Genomic DNA, 22,826 nt, shown 5'->3' on the forward strand with positions numbered 1-22,826 from the left:
TTTTAACCTTAGAGTGACTATTGGACCTGAATAAAGCAGGGTGGTCTTGTCCATGGGACAGGGCCCATCTGAAATGAGCATTTCCTTGCCTTCTGGCCTCTCCTGGGGCCCCAGGCTGGCTGTGCCTGCTTGCAGTACAGCCTTGGAAGCCCAACCAGGGTGTTTCCTGGGGGCCCTCATCATAGCTCCTTTGCCAGCAGACCATGCCTAACCATTGGAGACCTCCAGCAAGCCAGCCTCTGCTGATGTGCACCAGTCCACCCATAGCACCTCCCAACTGCTTTGCTGGCATGAGTGCACAGCGGATGACAACTCCCTCTACCACCAGCAAGCATGTGCATGTGCACCCCGCCACCCTGTCCCTGCCAACACACAGGCACCTCACTGTCCTGTGACTGCCAGCAGGAACCTATGTAGGGATGCTGCCACCCTGCTCCTACCAGTACCCCCACCCCAGCAGAGGCATGTGCACCCTGCCATGACACCACAACTGCTGGCACCCATGAGTGAGAATGGATCCCACTGCCACCACTCTAATGAAGTGCTTTGGCCGGCACCACCTACTATAGTGTTGTGGCCAGTGGACTGGGAACAACTCAGCCCCTCCAATGCAGCAAGTTTCTAAACTCAAGGGGCCAGAGAATAAAGCCAGGGGCCCAGTCCCAGAGCAGAGAACACACCACAAGAGTGCTGAGGTGAGCCTGGACCCCCTAAGATTTTCAAGAAACACAGCTAACTGAAGCCACTTTATACTACAATCAAACCTGCAAGAGTATCAAAGAAGATAAGAGCAAAAAACAAACAAATGAACAAACAAACAAAAACACACACCAGAAAACAACAAAAAAGAAAAAAACATCCAAAGGACAGCCACTTCAAAGATTAAAGAAACAGCCCACAAAGATGAGAAAGAATTAATGCAAGAAACTCTGCAACTCTAAAATCCAGAGTGTCTTCTTACCTCCAAACGACCACACTGGTTTCCCAGCAATGGTTCTTAACCTGACTGAAATGGCTGAAATGACAGACATAGAATTCAGAATATGGATAGGAAAGAAGATAACTGAGATTCAGGAGAATGTTGAAACCCAATCCAAGGGAGCTAAGAAATAAAGTAAAATGATACAGAAGCTGAAAGATGAAGTGGCTATTTTAAGAAAGAACCAAAATGATTTGATAGAGCTAAAAAACTCACTTCAAGAATTTCAGAATACAATTACAAGTATTAACAGCAGAATAGACCAAGCTGAGGAAAGAATCACAGAGCTTAAAAACTGATTCTCTGAATTAACTCAGTCAGACAAAAATAAAGGAAAAGAGAATAAAAAAGAAGGCATAAAACCTCAGAGAAATGTGTGATTATGTAAAAAGATCAGATCTATGACACATTGGTATCCCTTAAAAAGAGAAAGAGAAACAAAGCAACTTGAAAAACATTTCAGGCTATCCTCCATGAAAATTTCTCCAACCTCACCAGAGAGGCCAACATTCAAATTCAAGAAATGCAAAGAACCTCTGCAAGATATTATACATGACAACCATCCCTAAGACATATAGCCATCAGACTCTTAAAGGTTGAAAGGAAAAAAATGTTAGAGGCAGCTAGAAAGAAGGTTCAGGTCACATACAAAGGGAACCCAATGTGGCTAACAGTGGATGTTTCAGCAGAAACTGTACAATCCAGAAGAGATTAGGGGCCTATATTCAGCATTCTTAAAGAAAAGAAATTCCAAGCAAGAATTTCATATCTAGCCAAACTAAGCTTCACAAGTGAAGGAGAAATAAGATCCTTTTCAGACAAGCAAATGCTAAGGGTATTCATCACCACTATATCTCCCTTACAAGAGGTCCTTAAGGGATTGCTAAATATGATAATGGAAGAATGTTACTGACCACCACAAAAACACACTTAAGTACATAACGATTGCCACTATAAATCAACTATACAATCAAGTCTGCATATTGAGCAGCTAACAACATGATAACAGGATGAAATATGCACATATCAATATTAATCTTGAATGTAAATGGACTAAATGCCCCAATTAAAGGGCACAGAATTGCCAAGTTGGATAAAGAAGCAAGACCCAAATGTATGCTGTCTTCAAGAGACCCATCTCACATGCAGTGACATCCACAGGCTCAAAGTAAAAGGATGGAGAAAAATCTACAAAGCAAATGGAAAACAGGAAAAAGCAGGTGTTTCTTTTTTTTTTAATTTTTTTATTAAACTTTAAGTTTTAGGGTGCATGTGCACAACATACAGGTTTGTTACATATGTATATATGTGCCATGTTTGTGTGCTGCACCCATTAACTCACCATTTAACATTAGGTATATCTCCTAATGCTATCCCTCCCCCCTCCCCCACCCCACAACAGGCCCTGGTGTATGATGTTCCCCTTCCTGTGTCCAAGTGTTCTCATTGTTCAATTCCCACCAATGAGTGAGAACATGTGGTGTTTGCTTTTTGTCCTTGTGATAGTTTGGTGAGAATGATGGTTTCCAGCTTCATCCATGTCCCTACAAAGGACATGAACTCATCCTTTTTTATGGCTGTGTAGTATTCCATGGTGTATATGTGCCACAGTTTCTTAATCCAGTCTATCATTGTTGGACATATGGGTAGGTTCCAAGTCTTTGCTATTGTGAATAGTGCCACAATAAACATATGTGTGCATGTGTCTTTATAGCAGCATGTTTTATAATCCTTTGGGTATATATCCAGTAATGGGATGGCTGGGTCAAATGGTATTTCTAGTTCTAGATCCCTGAGGAATTGCCACACTGACTTCCACAATGGTTGAACTAGTTTACAGTCCCACCAACAGTGTAAAAGTGTTCCTGTTTCTCCACATCTTCTCCAGCACCTGTTGTTTCCTGACTTTTAAATGATTGCCATTCTAACTGGCGTGAGATGGTATCTCATTGTGGTTTTGATTTGCATTTCTCTGATGGCTAGTGATGATGAGCATTTTTTCATGTGTCTTTTGGCTCCATAAATGTCTTCTTTTGAGAAGTGTCTATTCATATCCTTTGCCCACTTTTAATTGGGTTGTTTGTTTTTCTTGTAAATTTGTTTGAGTTCATTGTAGATTCTGGATATTAGCCCTTTGTCAAATGAGTAGATTGCAAAAATTTTCTCCCATTCTGTAGGTTGCCTGTTTACTCTGATGGTAGTTTCTTTTGCTGTGCAGAAGCTCTTTAGTTTAATTAGATCCCATTTGTCAATTTTCGCTTTTGTTGTCATTGCTTTTGGTGTTTTAGACATGAAGTCCTTGTCCATGCCTATGTCCTGAATGGTAATGCCTAGGTTTTCTTCTAGGGTTTTTATGGTTTTAGGCCTAACATTTAAGTCTTCAATCCATCTTGAATTAATTTTTGTATAACGTGTAAGGAAGGGATCCAGTTTCAGCTTTCTACATATGGCTAGCCTGTTTTCCCAGCACCATTTATTAAATAGCGAATCATTTCCCCATTTCTTATTTTTGTCAGGTTTGTCAAAAATCAGATAGTTGTAGATATGTGGCATTATTTCTGAGGGCTCTGTTCTGTTCCATTGGTCTATATCTCTGTTTTGGTACCAGTACCATGCTGTTTTGGTTACTGTAGCCTTGTAGTATAGTTTGAAGTCAGGTAGCTTGATGCCTCCAGCTTTGTTCTTTTGGCTTAGGATTGACTTGGCAATGCGGGCTCTTTTTGGGTTCCATATGAACTTTAAAATAATTTTTTCCTATTCTGTGAAGAAAGTCATTGGTAGCTTGATGGGGATGGCAATGAATCTATAAATTACATTCGGCAGTATGGCCATTTTCAGGATATTGATCCTTCCGTTTTTCCATTTGTTTGTATCCTCTTATTTCATTGAGCAGTGGTTTGTAGTTCTCCTTGAAGAGGTCCTTCATGTCCCTTGTAAGTTGGATTCCAAGGTATTTTATTCTCTTTGAAGCAATTGTGAATGGGAGTTCACTCATGATTTGGCTTTCTGTTTTTCTGTTATTGGGTTATAGAAATGCTTGTGATTTTTGCACATTGATTTTGTATCCTGAGACTTTGCTGAAGTTGCTTATCAGCTTAAGGAGATTTTGGGCTGAGATGATGGGGTTTTCTAGATATACAATCATGTCATCTGCAAACAGCGACAATTTGACTTCCTCTTTTCCTAATTGAATACACTTTATTTCCTTCTCCTGCTTGATTGCCCTGGCCAGAACTTCCAACACTATGTTTAATAGGAGTGGTGAGAGAGGGCGTCACTGTCTTGTGCCAGCTTTCAAAGGGAATGCTTGTAGTTTTTGCCCATTCAGTATGATATTGGCTGTGGGTTTGTCATAGATAGCTGTTATTATTTTGAGATACATCCCATCAATACCTAATTTATTGAGAGTTTTTAGCATGAAGCATTGTTGAATTTTGTCAAAGGCCTTTTCTGCATCTATTGAGATAATCATGTGTTTTTTGTTGTTGGTTCTGTTTATATGCTGGATTACATTTATTGATTTGTGTATGTTGAACCAGCCTTGCATCCCAGGGATGAAGCCCACTTGATCATGGTGGATAAGCTTTTTGATGTGCTGCTGGATTCAGTTTGCCAGTATTTTATTGAGGATTTTTGCATCTATGTTCATCAGGGTTATTCGTCTAAAATTCTCTTTTTTTTGTTGTGTCTCTGCCAGGCTTTGGAATCAGGATGATGCTGGCCTCATAAAATGAGTTAGGGAGGATTCCCTCTTTTTCTATTGATTGGAATAGTTTCAGAAGGAATGGTACCAGCTCCTCCTTGTACCTCTGATAGAATTCAGCTGTGAATCCATCTGGTCCTGGACTTTTTTTGGTTGGTTAGCTATTAATTACTGCCTCAATTTCAGAGCCTGTTATTGGTCTATTCAGAGATTCAACTTCTTCCTGGTTTAGTCTTGGGATGGTGAATGTGTCAAGGAATTTATCCATTTCTTCCATATTTTCTAGTTTATTTGCATAGAGATGTTTATAATATTCTCTGATGGTAGTTTGTATTTCTGTGGGATAGGTGGTGATATCCCCTTTATCATTTTTTATTGCATCTATTTGATTCTTCTCTCTTTTCTTCTTTATTAGTCTTGCTAGCTGTCTATCAATTTTGTTGATCTTTTAAAAAAAAACCAACTCCTGGATTCATTGATTTTTTGAAGGGTGTTTTGTGTCTCTGTTTCCTTCAGTTCTGCTCTGATCTTAGTTATTTCTTGCCTTCTGCTAGCTTTTGAATGTGTTTGCTCTTGCTTCTCTAGCTCTTTTAATTGTGATGTTAGGGTGTCAATTTTAGATCTTTCCTGCTTTCTCTTGTGGGCATTTAGTGCTATAAATTTCCCTCCACACACTGCTTTGAATGTGTCCCAGAGATTCTGGTATGTTGTGTCTTTGTTCTCATTGGTTTCAAAGAACATCTTTATTTCTGCCTTCATTTCGTTGTGTACCCAGTAGTCATTCAGGAGCAGGTTGTTCAGTTTCCGTGTAGTTGAGCCGTTTTGAGTGAGTTTCTTAATCCTGAGTTCTAGTTTGATTGCACTGTGGTCTGAGAGACAGTTTGTTATAATTTCTATTCTTTTACATTTGCTGAGTAGAGCTTTACTTCCAACTATGTGGTCAATTTTGGAATAGGTGTGGTGTGGTGCTGAAAAGAACATATATTCTGTTGATTTGTGGTGGAGAGTTCTGTAGATGTCTATTAGGTCTGCTTGGTGCAGAGCCGAGTTCAGTTCCTGGATATCCTTGTTAACTTTCTGTCTCGTTGATCTGTCTAATGTTGACAGTGGGGTGTTAAAGTCTCCCATTATTATTGTGTGGGAGTCTAAGTCTCTTTGTAGATCTCTAAGGACTTGCTTTATGAATCTGGGTGCTCCTGTATTGGGTGCATATATATTTAGGATAGTTAGCTCTTCTTGTTGAATTGATCCCTTTACCATTATGTAATGGTCTTCCTTGTCTCTTTTGATCTTTGTTGATTTGAAGTCTGTTTTATCAGAGACTAGGATTGCATCTCCTGCCTATTTTTGTTTTCCATTTGCTTGGTAGATCTTCCTCCATCCCTTTATTTTGAGCCTATGTGCGTCCCTGCATGTGAGATGGGTCTCCTGAAAACAGCACGCTGATGGGTCTTGACTCTTTATCCAATTTGCCAGTCTGTGTCTTTTAATTGGAGCATTTAGCCCATTTACATTTAAGGTTAATATTGTTATGTGTGAATTTGATCATGTCATTATGATGTTAGTTGGTCATTTGGCTCATTAGTTGATGCAGTTTCTTCCTAGCTTTGGTGGTCTTTACAATTTGGCATGTTTTTGCAGTGGCTGGTACAGGTTGTTCCTTTCCATGTTTAGTGCTTCCTTCAGGAGCTCCTGTAGGGCAGGCCTGGTGATGACAAAGTCTATCAGCATTTGTTTGTCTGTAAAGGATTTTATTTCTCCTTCACTTATGAAGCTTAGTTTGGCTGGATATGAAATTCTGGGTTGAAATTTCTTTTCTTTAAGAATGTTGGATATTGGCCCCCATTCTCTTCTGGCTTGTAGAGTTTCTGCTGAGAGATCAGCTATTAGTCTGATGGACCTCCCTTTGTGGGTAACACGACCTTTCTCTTTGGCTGCCCTTAATATTTTTTTCTTCATTTCAACTTTGGTGAATCTGACAATTATGTGTCTTGGAGTTGCTCTTCTCGAGGAGTATCTTTGTGACATTCTCTGTATTTCCTGAATTTGAATGTTGGCCTGTCTTGCTAGGTTGGGGAAGTTCTCCTGGATAATATCCTGCAGAGTGTTTTCCAAATTGGTTTCATTCTCCCTGTCACTTTCAGGTACACCAATCAGACATAGATTTGGTCTTTTCACATAGTCCGATATTTCTTGGAGGGTTTGTTTCTTTCTTTTTACTCTTTTTTCTCTAAACTTCTCTTTTCCCTTCATTTCTTTCATTTGATCTTCAATCACTGATACCCTTTCTTCCAGTTGATCGAATCAGCTACTGAAGCTTGTGCATTCGTCACGTAGTTCTCGTGCCATGGTTTTCAGCTCCATCAGGTCATTTAAGGACTTCTCTACACTGGTTATTCTAGTTAGCTATTCATCTGATCTTTTTTCAAGGTTTTTAGCTTCTTTGCAATGGGTTCCAACTTCCTCCTTTAGATCGGAGTAGTTTGATCATCTGAAGACTTCTTCTCTCAACTTGTCAAAGTCTTTCTCCATCCAGCTTTGTTCCATTGCTGGCAAGGAGCTGCGTTCCTTTGGAGGGGGAAAGGCACTTTGATTTTTAGAATTTTCAGCTTTTCTGCTCTGTTTTTCCCCCATCTTTGTGGTTTTATCTACCTTTGGTCTTTGATGATGGTGACGTACAGATGGGGTTTTCATGTGGATGTCCTTTCTGTTTGTTAGTTTTCCTTCTAACAGTCAGGACCCTCAGCTGCAGGTCTGTTGGAGTTTGCTGGAGGTCTACTGCAGACCCTATTTTGCTGGGTATCAGCAGCAGAGGCTGCAGAACAGCAAATATTGCAGAACAGCAAATATTGCTGAGCAGCAAATGTTGCTGCCTGATAATTCCTCTGGAAGCTTCATCTCAGAGAGGCACCTGGCCGTGTGAGGTGTCAGTCTGCCCCTACTGGAGGGTGCCTCCCAGTTAGTGGGTTCAGGGACCCACTTGAGGAGATAGTCTGTCCATTCTCAGATCTCAAAGTCCATGTGGGAGAACCACTACTCTCTTCAAAGCTGTCAGACAGGGACATTTAAGTCTGCAGAGGTTTCTGCTGCCTTTTGTTCAGCTATGCCCTGCCCCCAGAGGTGGAGTCTACAGAGGCAGACAGGCCTCCTTGAGCTGCAGTGGACTCCACCCAGTTTGAGCTTCCCAGCCACTTTGTTTACCTACTCAAGCCTCAGCAATGATGGGCACCCCTCCCCCAGCCTTGCTGCCACCTTGCAGTTTGATCTCAGACTGCTGTGCTAGCAATGAGCAAGGCTCCGTGGGTGTGGGACCCTCCAAGACAGGCGTGGGATATAATCTCCTGGTGTGCCATTTGCTAAGACCATTGGAAAAGTGCAGTATTAGGGTGGGAGTGACTGGATTTTCCAGGTGCCGTCCATCACCACTTCCCTTGGCTAGGAACGGGAATTCCATGACCCCTTGCACTTCCTGGGTTAGGCAATGCCTCACCCTGCTTCAGCTCACTCTTGTTAGTCTGCATACACTGTCCTGCCCCCACTGTCCAACAAGCCCCCGTGAGATGAACCCAGTACCTCAGTCGGAAATGCAGAAATCACACGTCTTCTGCATAGCTCATGCTGGGAGCTGCAGACTGGAGCTGTTCCTATTCAGCCATCTTGGGACTGCCCCCTCATAGATTCTTGATATTAGACCTTTGTCACATGCTGATGTGGTTTGGCTCTGTGTCAATAAACAAATCTCATCTCAAATAGTAATCCTCATGTGTCAAGGGATGGACCTGGTGGGAGGTGACTTGGTCATGGGGGTGATTTCCCCCATGCTGTCCTTATATTCTCCTGATAGTGAGTGAGTGCTCATGTGATCTGATGGTTTTATCAATGTATGGTGGTTCCTCCTTCATTCCCTCTCTCTCTCTTTCTCTCTCTCTCTCTGTCTCTCACCTGCTGCCATGTGTCACATGCCTGCTTCCACTTCCACCATGATTGCAAGTTTCCTGAGCCCCCGACCCTAACCACACAGAACTGTGAGTCAATTAAACCTCTTTTCTTTACAAATTCCCACTTCTGGGCAGTTCTTTATAGCACTGTGAAAACAGACTAATATAGTAAATTGGTACCAGGAGTGGGGAACTGCTATAAAGATAACTCAAAATCTGGAAGCAACTTTGGAACTGGGTACCTCCTGACAGAGGTTGGAACAGTTTGGAGAACTTGAAAGAAGAGGGGAAGATGTGGGAAAGTTTGGAACTTCCTAGAGACTTATTGAGTGGTTTTGACTAAAATGCTGATAGTGACATGAACAGTGAAGTCCAAGCTGAGCTGGTCTTAGATGGTGAAGACTAAACTCTGATTTTTTATTTTTATCTTGCCCAAATTCCTATCTAAAGAGTCTGGGGAGGCATGCTCTACAAATCATAAATTCTCATCAGATAGGTTTTATTTAAACCTATATATCATGATTTACTTTCCAAACTGACTCTGGCATAACATTATGAGACAAATAAGAAAATCAAAATATTTTACCCCAAAGCATGTTTCTTTGCCATACTCTGAGATAGCCCTGCAGGCCGGGCATGGTGGCTCATGCCTGTAATCCCAGCACTTTGAGAGGCTGAGGTGGGTGGATCACCTGAGGTCGGGAGTTCGAGACCAGCCTCACCAACATGGAGAAACCCTGTGTCTACTAAAAATACAGAATTAGCCGGGTGTGGTGGTGCATGCCTGTAATCGTAGCTACTCAAGAGACTGAGGCAGGAGAATTGCTTGAACCCAGGAGGTGGAGGTTGTGGTGAGACAAGATCATGCCATTGTAATCCAGCCTGGGCAACAAGAGCAAAACTCCATCTAAAAAGAAAGAAATAAAGTAAGAAAGAAAGAAAGAAAGAAAGAAAGAAAGAAAGAAAGAAAGAAAGAAAGAGGGAAGGAAGGAGGGAAGGAAGGAAGGAAGGAAGGAAAGAAAGAAAGAAAGAAAGAAAGAAAGAAAGAAAGAAAGAAAGAAAGAAAGAAAGAAAGAAAGAAAGGGCCCTGCAAAGCTGTTCTTTGTGGGGGAAAATTTGCATCTGTAAAGAATCTCTATTAACATGGCTAGATCTTTTCCTTCTAGAACCTCCCAATCCTAAAGAGTTGAACTAAGATCTGAATAGGAAACATTTGTCACCTATTATCTCTAAGGGCAGCCACTATAAGACTTCAAAAGAACTTTGGACTCTAGAATCTTTATCTTAACCTGAACATTACCTTTCTATCTATCCCAGGTCTTTAGACAAACTCAACCAATTGTCAACCAGAAAATGTTGAAATTCACCTATAGCCTGGAAGCCCTCGCTTTGAGTTGTTCCACCTTTCTGGACCAAACCAATGTATCTCTTAAATGTATTTGATTGATGTCTCATGCCTGTATAAAACCAAGCTTGATGGGATTTTTCCCTGCCCTAGAAATCTGTGGAACTTTGCCCTTGAGAGAGATGATCTGAAATAGGAACTTATGTTTAAAAGGGAAACAGAGCATAAAAGTTTGGAAAGTTTGCAGCCTGGCCATGTGGTAGTAAAGAAAAACACATTTGCTAGGGAGAAATTCAAGTTGGCTGCAGAAATTTGCATAAGTAATGAAGAGATGAATATTAATAATCAAGACAATGGGGAAAATGTTTCCAGGCCATGTCAGAGATCTTTGCAGCAGCCCTTCCAATCACAGGCCTGGAGGCCTATCAGGGAAAAATGGTTTCATGGGCTGGGTCCAGGGCCCAGCTGCTCTTTGGAGCCTTGGGACTTGGTGCTCTGTGTCCCAGCTGCTCCAGGTCTAGCTGTGGCTAAAAAAGTCCAATGTACAGCTCAAGCCATTGCTTCAGAAAGCCCCAATCATTGGTGGCTTCTACATGATGTTGGGCCTATGGGTGTGCAGAAGAGAAGAGTTCAGCTTTGTGATCCTCTGCCTAGATCTCAGAGGATTTATAGAAATGACTGGATGTCCAGCCAGAAGTCTGTGCCAGGGGCAAAGCCCTCATGGAGAGCCTCTGCTAGGGCAGTGCAGAAGGGAAATGTGGGGTTGGAACCCCCACACAGAGTCCCCACTGGAGACAGTGACTAATGGGGCTGTGAGAAGAGGGCCACCATCCTTCAGACCCCAGAATGGTAGATCTATTAACAGCTTGTACTGTGCACCTGGAAAAGCTGCAGGCACTCAATGAGAGCAGCCAGGAGGGCTGAACTCTGCAAAGCCCATGAGAGCAGCCATGGGGTCAGAGCTGCAAAGCCACAGGGTGAGAGCTTCCCAAGGTTGTGGGAGGCCCCACTTTGCATAAGCATGCCCTGAATGTGAGGAATGGAGTCAAAGGAGATTATTTTGAAGCTTTAAGATTTAATGACTGCCGCACTGGAGTTTGGGCTTGCATGTGACCTGTAGCCCCTTTATTCTGGCCCATTTCTCCCAACTGAAATGGGAGCATGTATCTAATGCCTGTACCCCCATTTTGTCTTGGAAGTAACTGACTTGTTTTTCATTTTACAGGTTCATAGATGAAAGGGACTTGCCTTGTCTCCAATGTGACTTTGGATTTGGACTTTTGAGTTAATGCTGAAATGAGTTAAGATGTTGGGGGACTGTTGGGAAGGCACGATTGGTTTTGAAATGCAAAGAGGACATGAGATTTGGGAGGGGTTGGGGTGGCGTGATCTGGTTTGGCTGTGGATCTCTACCCAAATGACACCATTCCTCAGGGTGATCAGCGAGCTACCTGATGGCAGGTTGGATTATATTGGACCTCTTCCATCCTGGAAAGGGCAGAGGTTTGTCCTCACTGAAATTGACACTTACTGCAGATATGCATGCAATGCTTCTGCCAAGACTACCATCTGTGGAGTCATGGAATGCCTTATCCACTGTCACAGTATTCCATATAGCATTGCCTCTGACCAAGGCACTCCCTTTATGGCTAAAGAAGTGTGGCAGTGGGCTCATGCTCATGGGATTCACTTGTCTTACCATGTTCCCCATCATCCTGAAGCAGCTGGATTGATAGAAGAATGGAATGGCCTTTCAAAATCACAATTACAATGCCAACTAGGCTCCAATACTTTGCAGGGCTGGGGCAAAGCTCTCCAAAAGGCCACGTATGCTCCAAATTAGCATCCAATATATGGTACTGTTTCTCCCATAGCCATAATTCATGGATCCAGGAATCAAGGGGTGGGAGTGGAAATGGCACCATTCACCATCACCCCTAGTGATCCCCTAGCAAAATTTTTGCTTCCTGGTCCCATGACATTACATTCTGTTGGCCTAGAGGTCTTAATTCCAGTGGGAATAATGCTGCCATCAGGAGAAACAACAACAATTCCATTAAACTGGAAGTTAAGATTTCCACCTGGCTACTTTGGGCCCCTCCTACCTTCAAGTCCACAGGCTAAGAAGGGAGTTACAGTGTTGACTGGGCTGATTGACCTGAACTATCAAGATGCAATCAGTCTATTACTCCACAATGGAGGTAAGGAAGAATATGTATGGAATACAGGAGATCCATTAGGGCGTCTCTTAACATTACCCTGCCCTGTCATTAAGGTCAACGGGAAACTACAACAGCCCAATCCAGGCAGGACTACAAATGGCCCAGACCCTTCAGGAATGAAGGTTTGCATCACTCCACTAGGAGAAAAAACTAGACCTGCTGTGATGCTTGCTGAAGGCAAAGGGAATACAGAATGGGTAGTAGAAGAAGTAGTCATCAGTACCAGCTACAATCACGTGATCTGTTGCAGAAATGAGGACTGTAATTGTCATCAGTATTTCCTTCTTCTTTTGTTAAAAACATGTTTGTGCATGTACACACTTGTACTAAGAAAATTCCTTCATTTTATTTCTTTTTTCCTTTATCATGTGACATAAAATTTATTGACTTCATATCAGCATTTAAGTGTTCTTAACTTTATATAATAGCACTTGGGTTGGGGATTGGTGCATTTCTGGTTGTACAAAAGATAGTTGTATTACATTAGGTGTAATTATGACCTTATTATTGTCTTTATTTGAAGATTATGTATGATCTCAGGAGATTCGTATGGGTTCAAGTTGACAAGGGTTGGACTTGTGATGGTTAATACTGAGTGTCAACTTGATTGGATTGAAGCATGCAAAGTATTGATCCAGTGTGTCTGCGAGGGTGTTGCCAAAGGAGATTAACATTTGAGCTAGTGAGCTGGGAAAGGCAGACCTACCCTTAATCTTGGTGGGCACCATCTAATCAGCTGCCAGTGTGGCCAGGGTATAAAGCAGGCAGAAAACATGAAAAGACTAGACTGGCTTAGCCTCCCAGCCTACATCTTTCTCCTGTGCTGGATGCTTCCTGCCCTCGAACGTCAGACTTCAAATTCTTCAGCTTTGGGATTCGGACTGGCTTCCTTGCTCCTCAGCTTGCAGGTGGCCTACTGTGGGACCTTGCAGTTGTGTGAGTTTAATACTCCTCAATAAACTCCTACATATATATAATATATAATACATATTATATATTATATATGCTAGGGTTCTCTAGAGGGACAGCACTAGATATATATATATAGTTTCCATAGTCTGTGGTGTAAACTATGTGAAATGGACTTTACAACCTCCTGAAGGGTAACACTCAGACTGTCACCTGAACTCCCTGAAATCCTGTGCCCTGGGGATTGGAGAAACCTTAAAACCAAAGCCAGTGTTAAGTTAGCTCAGTCTTTGATTAAACATGGCAATCTCCCTATACTTGGCTTCCAGGGGTGGTTGAGGGAGAATTCCTGCCTGGAACAAGGTCACATTACAAAGAATCTTCACAATGCTCATGAGACATCTTGGACCTTCCATCAGAAGCATTCAGGATGGCAGGAGACTGGACATGATGAGCAAACATGGGGAGAGGAGGAAGGAAACAGAGAATGGAAGGAGGTGACAGCTGACAAGGCCTTGTGTTCCCAGATGCTGAGTGTGAAATGAAGCATTTACGATGGAGGAAACAAAACAGATGTACGGTACAATATTAAATATAAAACAGTAAATTACAGCAGGTGGCTTCACAGCAGCTTAGACACAGCAGAAGAGAAGAGGATGGAATTGGAAGATCGATGCTCAGGACAGATGCAGAGTGAAGCCGAGGACCCGACAAAGAGGATTTGGGAGTTGCAGGCTCTGGGAGAGGACCCACCCCAGAAAGAGAGAAGGAGGGGGTGGGAGGAAGAAGGAATGTTTGAAAGTACTCCATAGAGAACCAGGACAGCCCCTTGGGCCAAGCAACCCACGACCCTTGCAGCTTCAGAGGTCCAGACTCCAGCCTGGCCTCACATGCTGGTTGGTCTTATCCTTGCCAGGCCAGAACCCTCTTCAGAACCCAGAGCCCCCACAGCTCTCCCTCACCCTATTCCCAGGACATGTCTCCTGTGTACTCTTCCCTGGCCCACAGGTGGGAGTTTACACCTGCTTGGGTAGCCTCGGCATCCACACCAACAACCTGGTAGCAGTTGTCCTGCTCCCTCCACCTGGCACAGCTCGAATCTCCCACAGTGCAGGTCCCGTGTATAGGAGTGATTAGGACACACAGGAGGGCAGGTCAGGACAACAGGTGCTGAGGCAGGCAGATTTCGAGGATTTAAGTGCTGATGCTCTTGGAAGACCATTTCCATGGGGTTAATTGTGGTTTTTCTTGGTGAACTGTTGGCTTGTTTTTGATACTGTTGTTGCTCTAAATAGTGTTTACCTGGCTTCAATACCAACTCTATTGGTCATGTTCTTTGTTAAAATATGTATCATTCTAAAAGTTTGCATGGCATTAGATTTGTTGCTCAAACTACCTATAATATTTCTCCAACAGAGTGCACATTTGCCTTCCTTCTGCACATACCTCCGCCCCCTGCCCTGAGCAGTGTCCCAGTGGGTCCATCTGTTTAGGGGGTGAGGAAGGGGACACAGGCCCTGACACAAGGTGGGGCTGTGCCAAGCTTGGTGGTCTTGCACGGGCACTGAGTGGGTGGGCCCTGGAGAGAGGGGAGGTCATTCCCCCAGGGAACCCCCCAGGCCACAGGGAAGAGGTCTGCTGGGTGCATGAGGTGGAGGGTGGAGATGCATAAAGGGTGGGACGGGGCCTGCTGTTCTATCAGCAAAACCCCTCACACCCGAAGGACACACAGGGCGAGGGCATTGTATTCACTGACCTCACACTTCACTGTCCATTAGCATTCACCCACAAAATAATAGAACACACTGAGAGAGGCACAGGAATGGATTGCTCGCATTTTTATGACAGCTGAATGAAGGAAATTTCTAAGCAGGTTCGGAGAAAGGATATCAAGCTGTGTTTGGAGAAAGGGGTGGGAATTCTAAACAATATCTGTGGAAGCAGGACATCTAGAACCACAGATGTATTCAGAAAAATGCTAGATCTCAGTACTACTCTAGAATACCCGCAGTTTTCTGTTGATGGTATGGGAAGGGTGATATCTTCCGTTGGTGGGCTTTGCCTTTGAAATTCTCTGTGACATATCTACACTGCATTTTAAACGTCAATATTATTGTGAATTGTAAGTTAAAATAAAATGTTATCTCATTCAGTTATTTATACATTTAACTTCCATTTTCCTTTACAATAACTTAGCGACACACCTAGCCCTGTTTTCCACCCAGACCAGCCTGTGCTGCCACAAGCCTGGTTTCTCTTCCTCATCAGGACTTACTCAGCTTCCCTTCCTGTTTCAGTTCAAGGAAATGTGGGGGCAAGAAGAAAGGGGGCAGCTGCCACTCACAGAGCTCACACTAAATGACAGACAGCTTGCCCTCACGTCTACCAATTTTTCTAGTCGAATTTCATTGCATGCAGCAATCAACCTCAGGGATTCATTTTCCCACATACAGGAAGCTCGGCCCCAGGTAGGGGTATTTGCTTGGTGGGGGATTTGAACCCAAGTCCCTCTCACTGCAAAGCCCACAGCACCCCTGTAAGGAACAGACAGGGAACAAGGAGTAGCCCTGGATCACCCTAAACTGACTTCGGGTTTAGAGAAGGACTGATTACCTGGGGAATGAGGAAGCTTATCGCTCTGGAGCTCTCTTCTGGAGAAATGTCATGAACGTGCCCTGTAAGGAGCTGGTGGCAACTTCCGTTAATTCTGGGACCAGCGACCTCAGGTCAAGAGCCAGATGCTCATTCATGTCTCTCCAGGCCAGAGGCTCTGGCCAAGTTTGGGCTCCCAGAGGAGTCTAAGAAAATGTGGAAGGCACCAATGTGTGTTTTTGAAGATTTATTTCAGAGTGAACATCAGCGATCTACAAGAACCTGGGATAGAAGCCAATGCCTCCCCTTTCCCTGTGATGTGAGACAGGACCATGTGCCTCCTGTGGACTTCAAGAAATGTGGACTTGAGCTTTGCCATCCTTTCACCTGATCCTATTTCATAGATTTTGCTGTTATATTCTCTGTATCTTTACAGGGATCAGGAGGCTGAATTAGTCTTATTCAGGGTTAGTAACTGTCTCTTCCTAAACGGCGGTGGTCCTGATAGTTCGCACATTTGTGGCTGTCCCAAAGAGCAGTGCAATTATGAAGGCATAAATACAACCAAAGACCACTCTCAGATACATCTCTGATTGTTGGCTTTGTCTGAGAGAATGTGTTCTTTTTGGAGGTGGCCCGCTGTCGACACTCCCACCAGCACCTCTTCTTAGGCACAGTGGAGGATCCCAGCCTATATGGCAATGGCAGTTCCTTCTGTTGTTGCAGACCCCTCTATGACTGCACTTCTCAAAGCGACAGTCATAGCCCAGTGAAGTGATAGTTGCATTGCACAGGGTGTTATTACAGAAGTTTCCATGAACACAAGGAGTGCCATCTATCACACGCCCAACATCAGTCGTGTCTGTTGCATGGTGTTCATCCAGTCTAAAACACTGAAACCCTCCTCTCACTGAGTGATGGAATGAAACATGTTCCTGCAGCTGGGGAAGATGGGTCACATTGGTACACTGCAGTCTTCCACAAAACTTATCTATTCCTGTACAAGCCTGGTAGCTGAGATATGTTTGTTGTCTAATACAATGTCCAAATTGGTAGCTTTCAAGATTTATGTCATAGCAGACCTCAGGAGCATCCTCAGCACTGACACCAAACATCGCCTTGCAGAGCACATTGTGGTCAGTGCAGTTCCCATGATAACAGTAGCCTTCTTCTGTGCACAGGGTTCCATCTTGCATATAAAAGTTTGTTGGGCATGTCACGGTGGTCCCGTGACAGTACTCTGGAAGGTCACATATATTTTGGATAGGTCTGCAGAGAGTCCCTGGTGGGGAGAAGCTGAAGTTTGTACAGCACTCTCCTATATGACAGATGCTCCCCGGTGTTAAGTAACAGTCACTTTGGCAGCAATAACTGGCATAACACTGCTTGAAGGAGCCACAGTCACATTCCTCCCTCCCCTCCACTATGAGGTTTCCACAGCGAACTGTTGTCATGGTTTCGTTATACACAGGAGCAAGTGTTTCGAAAACACACCGGCCTGGACATATAAAACAATTTTGTGCATGTCCATAAGAACAGTTACTGAATGCATCTGTCATCCCAGGAAATCTCTGCATAATGCAGGAGGTCCTTCTCTAACATGTGCAGTAGTTATCATCATACTCCAGACCAATACTTCTCATCTGTGTCTGGGTTATTATGATGGCTACCAATAAATAATGTCTGCCTAGAGTACCAATGTGTAATAGGCCTAAATGTGTACAGAAGCTATACCTTTCAGGTTCATAGTTAGATTCATGTGGTGCATCTTTAATAAGTAGTGTGGATGAATGAACATGAAAAGTATCAAAAAAGGTTGTTTTAAAATAGGTAAATATTGCACTCTGAATTCGATATTGATTCACAGGGGCTGGGTCACGATTATTATATATGGTCAAAAGATAAATATAGTACCGCAGATCAATATTTTGAACAATACTGTCAATGAGACTGAACATCTGGACCACCTCTTTGGAACAGGTTGTAATATTGCCATATATACGATAATATGAATTGGAACATTGAACGTGGCCTTTTATATTGCCTCTATGAGAACTATACAGCGAATTAGATATCCTGGGATTCATGCTGTTATTTGCTTCAGAGAACAGGGGGTCTGTCTCCTCATTGTCACCATCTCTAAATGTGGGCACCGTTGCATTGGGCTCAGCCACCATCTGAGAAACAACATGTTCAAACCTGCGGGAATCCTGGAGGGGTTTGATTTCGTAGGCAAGGTCGTCCAGCTTCATGATGCCTCTGAGACCCCCATAGCACATGTCGATGGTGACCATGGACAGAGGCACCTCCTCCAGGTAGCCGAGGTAGTAGCAGTCTGGTGGAATGTATGGGCCATCCATCTGCAAGTCTCCTTGGTCATCCTGAGTTGTCACCAGCAGATGTCTGGGCCAAAGAAGGTGTTTCCTCTGCATGTGAATGACATGTCTTTGACCCCCAAAACGCAGGCTGTAGGACAGCCAGCCGGGAAACTGAAGGCCTTTGCCATGGTGAGTCTCCTTCCTGGGAATCACCACCTCGGAGGAGGCGTAGTGCCACAAGGGACGGCCTTGAGAACACCGGACTGAAGCCAGGAGCGCCCAGAGCCCCAGCAGCAAGAGGGGGGCCCTAAGGGTGACCTGCAACTCTGCCTGCCTCATGTCCCAGCCCAGCAATAATTACCCAACGACAATGGGGACTGTCCTCGGTGAAGCCAGGCCCCAACCAGCTGTGGTGGCTGCATCCCTCCCGGGGAGACCCTGACAGAGAACAAAGGGCCTCCCCAGGCTCCCGCACCACACCCCGGGGCACCTGGACTCTGGGAGGGAATGAGGTAACAGTCCCAGGGAGGGGCAGGAGGTGGGTCTGGACAGGACGGCAGCTGCTGCACTGCGGGATGAGGCTGAGGATCATGGAAGTGAGGGCTCATTGGGAAGGGAAAAGGGAGAGGGAAGCAGGGCTGTCTCTTTTACCACCGTCAATCTTTTCTGTTGCTTTCTGAATCTACAAAATGCAATGATGTGTGTTCAGTGCCCTCGTATCACCCGTGTTATTCTCGGTCGCTCTGTGGGTTAATATGCTCCTTTCTGTGGCTTACGCTGCTTATTCCTTTGTCATGTGGAGGTGGACACTGCCAATATTTTCCTTGGGGACTGAATGTTTTTCTACTCTTAATAAGTACCCATGTCTTATTCTTTTTGTTGTTGTATTGTTTTGTTGTGGCTTTGAAGTTTTGTTTGAAGTTACCAGATTGTGAAAGGAAAATATCTTGGGCCCCATCAAGCTGAGAACCACTCAGGGCAAATCTGCCTCCCAGTCTATTTAAAGTTGTCCCTCTGCTCACAGAGACAGATGCATATTCTCATGACCTCCTTTGCAAACGCTTATCAGAAACTCAAAAGAATGCAACCATCTGTCTCTCACCTACCTGTGACCTGGAAGCCCTAAGTGGGGAGGACTTGCTTTGAGTTGTCTCAGCCTTTCTGGATGGAACTAGTGTCCTTCTTACTTATATTGATTGATGTCTCATGTGTCCCTGAAATGTCTAAATCAAGATGTGCCCGACCACTTTGAATCCAGAGTTCCTGGATTCACAAGATCAACAGTTGATATAGGGTAACTTTTTCTTCTGTGCTATGTAAAACCCTTGTGAATTATGATACTTTTTACTTAGTCCATCTATTGGGAGCAGACGCTATTCCTGACCCCATGAGAGCCCCAGGTGCTGTCCCTCCGATGCTTCTGTGTAGTTCTCTCCTGGTCTTTGGTCATTTCTTCAGATGCAGGAGCTAATCAGCTCTCAGGGAAGGACATGGGGGCCCTCTCCGGGTGTCTCATGTCTGAGAACTAATGTTTCACATATTTCTGCTGATTCTATCATTGCTTATGAGGGGAGGGAAAATCCAATGCCAGATCATAATCAGAAACACAAATTACTGTTTCCTCAAAAGTGTAAATATTTCCCTTTCCTGGCGAATGTGGTCACTCCATTTAAACTTAACATGACCATAGTGTGTTTCGAAGGCTGCGTTGTGTGGCACTTTGTCTTCCAATGCCCCGTACTCCCATCTTCCACCGCTTCAAATCCTGCCTTTTTACCACAAATGAATGATTACTAATGAAGCTGGTTTCCCCTCTACGAGCGTGCAGGTTGGACGCCCTTTCCCTACCCCTTTAGGGTTTTCACAGGGAGCAGAAGGAAAATATTTGACATCCCTGAAGGAGGCTGCTAGGGGAGACTGTGTCCCTCCTAAATTTTTGTGCTGAAGTCCCAACCCTTGGTCCTTCAGAATGAAATCATACTTGGATCAGTGTCTTTTAAAGAGGTGAATAAGTTAAAGTGAGATTCCTGGAGTGGGGCCCTAATGCAATCTGACTGTTGTTATAAGAAGGGGAAGCAGGAGGGAGGGTGCACATGCCCTGAGGGACGGCCATGTTACCACAGAACAGCGAGAAGGCGCCATCTGCACACCAGGGAGTGAGACTTCAGAGGAAACCCACCCAGCTGGCAGCTTGATCTTAGGCTTTCATCCTCCATAAGTGTGAGGAAATTGGTTTTGTATTGTAAGCCATCCAATCTGTGGTATTTCATTATAAAAGCCCTATAAAATGAATACAGTAGGTAATAGGAGATCTTCTAAAAATTGAAAAAGTCGGATGGCCAGACAAACCTAGACACTCGTGTTCAGACCTGAGCAGGGTGATGGACCTGCTTTGGGACAGGAGAGGGGAAGAGATGAACCCAGCACCCAGACCCAGCTGAGCCCATTCCTCAGCAGGCTGTCCCTGGGCCGGAGCTTGCACTGGTGTGAAAGAGTGTGTCTTGGTCTTCAGGGGCTCATGGAGTTGGACAGAGAATGGTGTAAACTCTTGCTTACACAAAAGAACACGTCATCGGTGTGCCCGTGTTTACATGAATGGGATGTGTTTCTAGGGTGTGCTCATCCCCAAAGAAGAATTAATCAGGTCTCTTGGGCTAGAAAGAGGTTGTGGCATTTGTGTGTATTAATAACTGCGGTCGGACAGTAAATTATGTTAAAATGCTTATGGGAAGGCACAATGGAAAGAAACAGTTTGTTACAGAAGGAAAAAAATGGTGATTATTTAAATGAGATGCCTTTGAAGGTCACTATGCCAAGAGGAGCTGATCACATGATAGTGTTGGGTTTCATGTTCAGGAGATCAGGAGGGTCCATTTGCTGGCTTTTACGATACCTAGACAGAGCTGAGAGTATAATGTGTGAATGGAGGGGACGTGGAGAAAGGGGAGGCCAAATGTTTGATGGGAATGGAGGGTCACTATTGGAGCCATTAGGAAATACACAAGCATGATTTGTGCTGAAGTGCAGAACAGTGTTCCTGGGGAATACTGTGTTGCTTTGGCAGCTGCTGAACATACAGAAGTTTCACTGTTCTTAGTTCTCAAATTCTCTAGACTCTCTTGACAGCCCAGTTTTAAATATTGGGAATATAGGTAAGACACATTCGTTATTAAAAATTATTAAGAGAAGATGTAGGAAGAAGTTTAAAGTAATCCATTTAGGTTATGAAAATTTAGTTGCAGCGAACTGTGATGTCCGTTTCTTACTTGGAATAATGGAATGTAAGTCATTAGTCATCTCAATGGTTCATTTTTCCATAACCATCAATTACAAAACTGCTGCGTAATTTCCTGAATTGCCCGCCAAAGAAGCTGACCTCACATTTCCTCAGTGAGAAACTGCCAGTCCCGTTGATCCAGCCTCGTTCTTCCCATCGGGGATTTTGTATCTCTGTGGACATGTGGTACAGTGCTGCATATCCATCGGCATATGGCCTCGGGAAAGGTTCCAGCCTATCCATGCACGATGAAGCTTACTTAGGGGATGAAGCCAGAATGCTGGGTGTGCCAGTGCTGACAGCTGAAAGAATCAACTGCCTGGTGTATGATGCTTTTATGAAAACAAGCCCAGGGCCTCTTGCTTTCTTCTGTATTAGATTCTCTGGTGAAGATTTTTATTCATCTCTGCCAGAAATTGCCACATATAATTACCTAGAAGCATTGCAATAAACTGATTTGGAAGTTAACTGACTTCCTGGTGAGGTTAAAATGAGTGTCAGGTGCATAGTGAGACAGACTGGAGACATGGGTACATAGCAAACTTGTGCTCACCATGGTTTCTATCTTAGTTAGGGAACCTTCTGTATCTTCCTTAGATGTTTAGGCACTCCACTGAGGACCCTGACATAACATTATTTATTGACAGACCATAGCTCAAAATATAGAACTGGATATTACCAAGGAGGATATACTATTACCATTTTATCTTTATCTTAAAATACACTCTTCCAACTGAGGTGAAAATTAATCCAGATGGTAGAACTTATTGCAGTTACTACAGCATTTTAGGAAATCAAAAGCTGCAGAACAAACGTATGGACAGATGGCAGGTATGTTTTTGAATCGTAAACAACTTCGTGATGATTGTAAAACCAAGGGGTGTCTCACAGGGGCTGGAAACCTCTCAAAATGAAACAACACACTGAGGATCTTTGAGAATTACTCTGACCTCCAAGTAAGCTGGCTGATATGGAGGCTGAGCTCCATGTAGAAAGCCAAAGGAATTTCTGAAGGACATCATCATGCCAAGCACAGCCATAACCTGGGTCCCAGCCTTTTTCACACGCTCAACGGTTGGATCTTAGGAGGGAATCAAAGAAGCCATTGTAAAATATCAAAATTTAAACCCTGATTTTGAATTTAAAAAGTGTTAAAATATGGTTGTGGCCTACACTCAGAAAATCTGTGTCCTTCAGATGGTTTCTCGGTGGCACCAGATGGTTTCAAGTGGCTATTCATTAGGTTTCTCAGTGACATTACCAGATATAGAATAAATAAATTGTCATTGTCTTAAATCAACCCATGGGAAAGGAAAACTTTATAAAGACAGCAGAGAGGAAACATTGTCCACACCAAGGAAAAACAATCTCCAGAAACTGTTGTTGAAGAAACAGAGGCATCACACTTACTAGAAAAATATATTGTATTTCATATATTATGGGCATACAACGTGATGTTTTAATATATGCGTGCATTGTGAAATTATTAAATCAAGTAAATAAACATGTCTGTCACCTCACATACTGCTTTTTTATGGTGTAA

General features: G+C 43.7%; 2 protein-coding genes across 2 annotated transcripts; both read right to left on the reverse strand.

Annotated features, from left to right (window-relative positions):
* Positions 1 to 15,943: 15,943 nt before the first annotated feature.
* On the reverse strand, positions 15,944 to 17,267 carry LOC101059699 (disintegrin and metalloproteinase domain-containing protein 29-like). Its single transcript, XM_016927679.4, has one exon. The coding sequence runs from the start codon at positions 17,263 to 17,265 to the stop codon at positions 16,174 to 16,176; it is 1,092 nt and encodes a 363-aa protein (XP_016783168.3). The 5' UTR covers positions 17,266 to 17,267; the 3' UTR covers positions 15,944 to 16,173.
* LOC129136946 (disintegrin and metalloproteinase domain-containing protein 21-like) lies at positions 17,267 to 18,492 on the reverse strand. The gene has a single exon (XM_054665880.1). It carries the CDS (start codon positions 18,343 to 18,345, stop codon positions 17,284 to 17,286), a length of 1,062 nt encoding a protein of 353 aa, XP_054521855.1. The 5' UTR covers positions 18,346 to 18,492; the 3' UTR covers positions 17,267 to 17,283.
* Positions 18,493 to 22,826: the final 4,334 nt, after the last annotated feature.

Source organism: Pan troglodytes, chromosome 15 (assembly GCF_028858775.2).
Source record: "Pan troglodytes isolate AG18354 chromosome 15, NHGRI_mPanTro3-v2.0_pri, whole genome shotgun sequence".
Taxonomy (NCBI): domain Eukaryota; kingdom Metazoa; phylum Chordata; class Mammalia; order Primates; family Hominidae; genus Pan; species Pan troglodytes.

Bases quoted from the DNA above. Each gene is read 5' to 3' on its own strand.
- LOC101059699 (XM_016927679.4), bottom strand. From the start codon at position 17,265: ATGCAGAGATTTCCTGGGATGACAGATGCATTCAGTAACTGTTCTTAT.
- LOC129136946 (XM_054665880.1), bottom strand. From the start codon at position 18,345: ATGAGGCAGGCAGAGTTGCAGGTCACCCTTAGGGCCCCCCTCTTGCTG.